Here is a 7,201-nt window from a genome sequence, read left to right on the forward strand (position 1 = left end):
ATCAAGTAGCTTTTGGAATAAAACACCAATTTTTTTAAAATTAAACACTATCTAAAGATTTGCATCGAAGCGTTTATTTTTGATAGTGATTTTAATCACTGTCAGATATCATTATACTTGATCCAACTATACCACGTCACAACTGTGCCGCGACCCCCCTGTGCTGGGTTTTTTTTTTTATTTATTAATATCTTTCACTACAATTGTGGTAAAAAATTGCCAACACATAGTTGGGACAAGCTTTTTTTTATTATTGATTTTATTATTATTAGATCATTTAAGGGCCATAGCGGCTTCTCCCAAGGGAGGAGGTTTTCTTAACCATTTATACTTTGAGATTTTATTCCGTCGCCGGAGAGAGGGGGAAAGTGACTCCAATTACCGAACAGATCTTGATAAATGAAGCCGCCCTTGACATAAGGAAAATAGAATAGGGGACAAATGAACTCCCTGGGGAACACAAGAAGACGCTAAAAATACATTAAACTTAACGCCGAATACTTTTACCCATTGGTATTGGTCACAAATATAGGAACTAATCCAAGATAGTAGTAGTTCACCAAAACCAGTAATACAATTTTAAAATTTAAAAGGATTGATGCAACACTTATTAATAAAAAAATGTTGTTACTTATGTATAAATACATTGTACTACAAGGAACTTTCATCAGAAGCAAAAATATACTTTTATAAATCAACTTTTCACATTATTTTCAAATCTTTAATTAGACTTTTTGTATCACTTCTAATTTTTTATATATTTACTAATTATGTATAATAAAATAATAAAAGAAAAAAAAATTTGTTTTCAAATTATTATTGATTTTAATTTTTAATATGTTAAAAATATTCAATCCAAAATTTCATTTTAAACCTATTTTTCGGTCTTTTAAAGTTGATGAAAAGTTTTTGATAAAGTTTTGTGAAAGTTTATAGTAAAAAAAATTTAATGTGTTGCCATAACTTTAAGCTCAATTGCAAGTTTGAAATTGATATAATTCAATAGGAAATTTTTTGAGAATTAAAAAAATGGTATTTTAAAGACTAATTGCAGTCAGGAAATATTATAATTACTATTTACAGTTAATTATCAGAAAAGCTCATTATTTTTTTGCATTTTTATCGTAATAGAACACTTAAACATAAATCATAGTAATCAAGTCTAAGTAACTTTTCAGTTAAAAAACCTTTTCGTGTAATTAAAATTAAAAATTAAAAAAAAAATATTTTATTACAATTATTAAACAAATATCAATTCTTAATCTTTACAAATATTTATTTATATTACTCAAGTTATATTTAAATAATAAATAATTTAATTGACGTAAGTGACTAGAATAAATGAGTCAAAGACTTAAAATAATATCACATTGATATTAATTATTAGATTTTTAATTATAACAATATACAGTATTAATATATATTCTAAAATATTGTCAATTTGTTTTTTCTAATAAAACAAAATATTCATAAAAAAATTTATAGTTAATTGATAGAGACCCATAACGCAGATATCTGACAATAATACTCATCACAATTGAAGTTTCACTTTAAAATACTTTGCAAGTATTAGTAACTTTAAAACTATAATTAAACTGTCTTTCTCTTTATATTTTATTACGCAAAATAAAAAATTATATTCAGTAAAATTAATTAATTCTCTTGTTCATTTAGGGATTGAAAATAGATATTCAGAACACACAAAAGTATGTCCATTTGAAAGAGGTACGACAAAAAAAGCTGCTGCAAATGGTGACATAGAAACATTAAAACTAGCTCACGAAAGTGGATGTGAGTGGGATAAATATACAACAACTGAAGCTGCTGCAAATGGACATTTCAAATGTTTAAAATATGCACACGAAAATGGATGTCCATGGGATGACAGCACAGCAGAAGAAGCTGCAAAATATGGTAATTTAGAATGCTTAAAATATGCTCATGAAAATGGCTGTAGATGGGATAAAAAAACAACAAGAGCTGCCGCTGCAAATGGAAATTTAGAATGCTTAAAATATGCACATGAAAATGGATGTAGATGGGATAAAAAAACAACAAGGGCTGCCGCTGGAAATGGGCATTTAGAATGCTTAATATATGCTCATAGAAATAAATGTGGATGGAATTATAAAACAACAAGGGATGCTGCTGCTAATGGATTTTTTGAATGTTTAAAATATGCACATGAAAATGGATGTCCATGGAATGAAAGAACAGCAGAAGCAGCTGCAAAATATGGTAATTTAGAAAACTTAAAATATGTACATTTAAAAGGATGTAAATGGGATCAAAATACAACAAAGAATGCTGCTGCAAATGGACATTTAGATTGCTTAAAATATGCTCATGAAAATGGATGTAGATGGAATGAATTAACAACAAGAGAAGCTGCAAAAAGTGGTAGTTTGGAATGTTTAGTATATGCTCACGAAAATGGATGTAAATGGGATGATACAACAACAAGAGAGGCTGCTAAAAGTGGTAGTTTGGAATGTTTAGTATATGCTTACGAAAATGGATGTAAATGGAATGTGGGCACAACTACTGGTGCTGCCATGAATGGTAATTTAGAAATTTTAAAATACGCACATAAAAATAGATGTCCATGGGATAAAAGCACAACAGAAGCTGCTGCTGCAAATGGACAATTAGAATGCCTAAAATATGCTCATGAAAATGGATGTAAATGGAATGAAGGTACAACTAGAGCGTCTGCAGCAAGTGGCTGTTTAGATTGCTTAAAATATGCTCATGAAAAGGGCTGTCCATGGGATATAAGAACTACTAGAGCGTCTGCAGCAAGTGGCTGTTTAGATTGTCTAATATATGCCCATGTGAATAAATGCCGATGGGATGTGGGCACAACTATTGATGCTGCAATGAGTGGTAATTTAGAAATTTTAAAATATGCACATGATAATGGATGTCCTTGGAATGAGAGCACAGCAGAAGCAGCGGCAAAATATGGTAATTTAGAAAATTTAAAATATGTTCATTTAAATGGTTGTAAATGGGATAAAAAAACAACAAGCGCTGCTGCTGAAAATGGACATTTAGATTGCTTAAAATATGCATATGAAAATAAATGCGAGTTGAATAAAAGTTTAACGTCAGTAGCTGCTTTTAACGGTGATTTAGAAATTTTAAAATATGCTTTAGAAAATGGATTCACATGTTCAGAAGGTACAATTAGTTCTGCTGCTTCCAATGGTAATTTAGATTGTTTAATATATGCTCACAAGAATGGATGCCCATGGGATGATGATACAACTAATGATGCTGCGTCAAGTGGTTGTTTAGACTGTTTAAAATATGCTTATGAAAATGGATGCCATTGGAGTGAAGGTACAACAGAAACAGCTGCTCTTTATGATAATTTAGATTGCTTAATATATGCTCACGAAAATGGATGCGAATGGGATGATAGAACTACAGAAGTAGCTGCAAGTTTCGGCCATTTAGAATGCTTAATATACGCTCATGAAAATGGCTGTAATTGGGATGAAGATACAACTAGAGCTGCTGCAAAAAGTGGCTCTTTAGACTGTTTAAAATATGCTCATGAAAATGAATGTCCATGGGACGAAACAATAACTAAAGTTGCTGCTTTAAATGGAAATATAGAATGCTTAAAATATGCTCATGAAAATGAATGTTCGTGGAACGAAACAATAATAAAAGATGCTGCTGAAAATGGAAATTTAGAATGCTTAAAATATGTTCATGAAAATGGATGTAAATGGTTTGAGGGCATAACTAGAGTTGCAGCTTTAAAAGGTCATTTAGATTGTTTAATATATGCCCATGTGAATGGATGCCAATGGGATGATGGCACAACTATAGTTGCAGCTTTAAATGGTAATTTTGATTGTTTAATATATGCTCACAAGAATGGGTGTAATTGGGATATTGGAACAACTAGAGCTGCTGCAGCATATGGTTGTTTCGATTGTTTAAAATATGCTCATGAAAATGGATATTATTGGGATGTAGATACAATAGTTACAGCTGCTGTCCATGGTAATTTAAATTGCTTAAAATATGCTTATGAACATGGATATGATTGGGTAAGAGGTATTACGAGAGGGGCTGCTGCAAATGGACGTTTTGACTGCTTGAAATATGCTATTGAAAATGGTTGTGAATGGGATGAAGGCACAACAAGGGAAGCTGCTGCAAGTGGTTGTATTGACTGTTTGATATTTGCTAATGAAAATGGATATCTATGGGATGTAGGGACAAAGAGTACCGCTGCTGCAAATGGTCATATAGATTGCCTAAAATATGTTCATGAAAATGGATGTGAGTGGGACGAAAGTACTACAAGACTTGCTGCTGCAAATTATCAATTTAGTTGTTTAATATACGCACATGAAAATAATTGCCCGTGGAGTAGAAATACCGTTTTTGCAGCTCGTCAAAATAATTATATTGATATAATAATATATGCTATTGCAAATGGTTGTCCAAATGATTTTATTTTTTATTAATTTGTCTAATTACATTATATTTAAAATAATGATAGGATTTCATAATAATAATTTTATTCATATTTTACTTGTCTAATCTGTAGTGTTTAAGAGTATTACTAAAATCCAATACATCATATTTACATTGTTTTGCCAGATTTTGATCTAATCGAATTTGTAAATGCCAAAAAATTTAAATAGCATTCTCAATTTTAAAAATATTTCACAAATTTATGCTACTGTAAAAAATACAATTTTCAAAAATAATATTTGCCTTTTAAAACTGCTGTTGCTTTTTTTGTTTAATTATCTTATTGAAACCTATTCTTATTAAAAGATATCATTTTGAAATTCCTTCTGTTGTCAGGTAATGGGTCAGATTTTTAAAAAATATATACCAAATGTTAGGTTAAAACATTATGCATCTATAAAAAAAAACTTTCCTAATATTTAGTGCTTTGAAATTATTACTAAAATCCAATACATTATATTCACATTGATTTGCCAGATTTTAATCTAATCAAATTTGTCAATGTCAAATAATGTTTAAAAAATATCTCAATATTATGATACTATAAAAAATATTTTATAATCAAAAAAAAATTTTAAAACTGTCGTATGTTTTTTTGTTATGATCTTATTGAAATTTTAATATAATATACTAAAGACAATAAGCTTCTCTTTGGTATAAATTTTATCAAAATAATAACTTAAGTAAAGGTAAGGGAACCTATACCTTGTGTTTTGTAACATAATAATATATTACAGTATAATTTTGTTAGCCAATTATGAAAAGGTTCCAGAACATTTGTGTTCTCCTAGTCTTTATTAATTTAAAGCTTATTAAATGTACTTCGAAGTTTGAAAAAAAAAAATTTTCTGGTGACTTAATTTTTGTAATTGCATTACACTTTTGGTGATAATTTTTGGTATTTCACAATATCTTGACAAGTTTTTTTATTTTGCAATAACTTTTATAAAATAGCCTGAATTTTTTCCTTGCCTTGTAAGTGCTGTTTCACTTACAGATAAATTATAATTGAATTTAGGCACTAATAATTGATGCAGCTCGTTATGAGTTTAAATGTAGATAACTATTTTAAATATCTTGACTTTTGTGAAAGCTCTCGCTGTTTATTCATCATACACTTGCATGCCAAATTTTCCTTAAATATAGTTATAAATACTGTTGCGGCGTACGTTATATACAGGTATAATATACAAGGGATTACAAATATAGGTAGCTAATTGGTTTTTTATAACATAGATATTAGCAGGTACACAGCATTGTTATTATCAATGATAGTAAGGTACATTGTTATGAGTTTATAAATACACCAACTGACAATACAGAAAGTATATCTATTGATAATCATAATTGATAATAAACAATCCGTGACTGAGACAGCAATGTCATAAAAATCCAATTAGCTACCTGTATTTACATTCCCATGTGTATTATACATGTATATTAACTCGAAATTTTGAAACTTTAAATGTTTATATCTAATAAGCTAATAAAGTTATATTAAAAATTCAAATGCCATTTACTATTAAATTAAAAACTCAAACATTTTATTAAATTAAAAATATGTGTTACCATTTAAAAAAACAAAGTTGACCCCCCTCCAAGGCATAAGGGATGAACTTAAAAAGTATTACATAGTTAAAAATTCAAGAATAATGTGTAACTAAAGATAATAAAAAAAAAAAATGTTTAAATTATTATTATTCTGCAAGTAATTGAGTGGGTTATAATAAAAAAATCACTCTGTATATATTATAATATTGGTTGTTAAAGTAAAGTAATTTAATTTTTTTTTTTTCTTATGTTAAATAATAAGATAAAAGTATGAGTTAATATATAGTCTCATATAGTTAACATACTAATCTAATAATAAAATGATAAGTTTAAGTGAATGATAAAAATGTTTTAAGTTATAAAGTGATAAAATAATTAAATACCATAAAAGTTTTTGTTTTTCTAAGTATAATATATAGGAATGATAAAGGATTGAAATAAATAAAACATCTAAAAATTAAACATGTTATTAAAAATTAAGTAATGAAATAGAAGTTTTGATTTTTGTAATGTTTTTTTTTTTTTTTTTTTTGATGTAAACATTCTAAATGTTATTTAATATCACAACTATATGAATGGACAAATTAATACATATGAGAAAAAAAAAATACATAAGGATAGTAGTCAAATTTTGTTAATGAATTGACGTTAGTACACATACATATTATTAAACATTATGATTATTAAATTTTACATATTTACAACTTTTCTCTAGTTGATTGAAAGTTCCATTTTTTTATTATTTGTATGATATTATGAAGTCTCTTAATATTATTTAAAATATATTATAAGCTAATAAAATTATATAATTATATGTTTAAGATGTTAAAACACACATTTTTTTTTACATTTATAAAATGATTATACAATGCTAATTCTAAATTAACAAGATTTCTTTTTTATCTTGAGGTACAAAATTTTACATATTTTTATTATGGTTTTCTGTTTTCTTCATTTTTTTATTTTTTATGAATACAAACTATTTACAATTTATATTACTATTATTGTATTTTGTGTCTTATTTTCTGTACTGAAATATTCTTATTGTGTAGCTATTGCAATTTTGTGCGAAGGTGATTTCTTTTAGCTTCGATGCGAAGCTGAGAAGGTATTAATTTTACTATGATGTGTTTTTTTTTTTTTTTTTTTT

General features: G+C 27.4%; 1 protein-coding gene across 1 annotated transcript in view; it reads left to right on the top strand.

Annotated features, from left to right (window-relative positions):
- The window catches only part of LOC126896090 (uncharacterized), a 9,394-nt gene extending 4,658 nt beyond the window's left edge, over window positions 1–4,736 (top strand). Inside the window, exon 3 of the mRNA XM_050668551.1 lies at window positions 1,675–4,736. Within this exon, the coding sequence (XP_050524508.1) occupies window positions 1,675–4,490 (2,816 nt within the window). The 3' untranslated portion in view covers window positions 4,491–4,736. The remainder of the gene's footprint in view (window positions 1–1,674) is intronic.
- The last annotated feature ends 2,465 nt before the right edge of the window (window positions 4,737–7,201 follow it).

This window comes from Daktulosphaira vitifoliae, unplaced genomic scaffold, assembly GCF_025091365.1.
Source record: "Daktulosphaira vitifoliae isolate Bord-2020 unplaced genomic scaffold, ASM2509136v1 Scaffold_1, whole genome shotgun sequence".
Lineage (NCBI taxonomy): Eukaryota > Metazoa > Arthropoda > Insecta > Hemiptera > Phylloxeridae > Daktulosphaira > Daktulosphaira vitifoliae.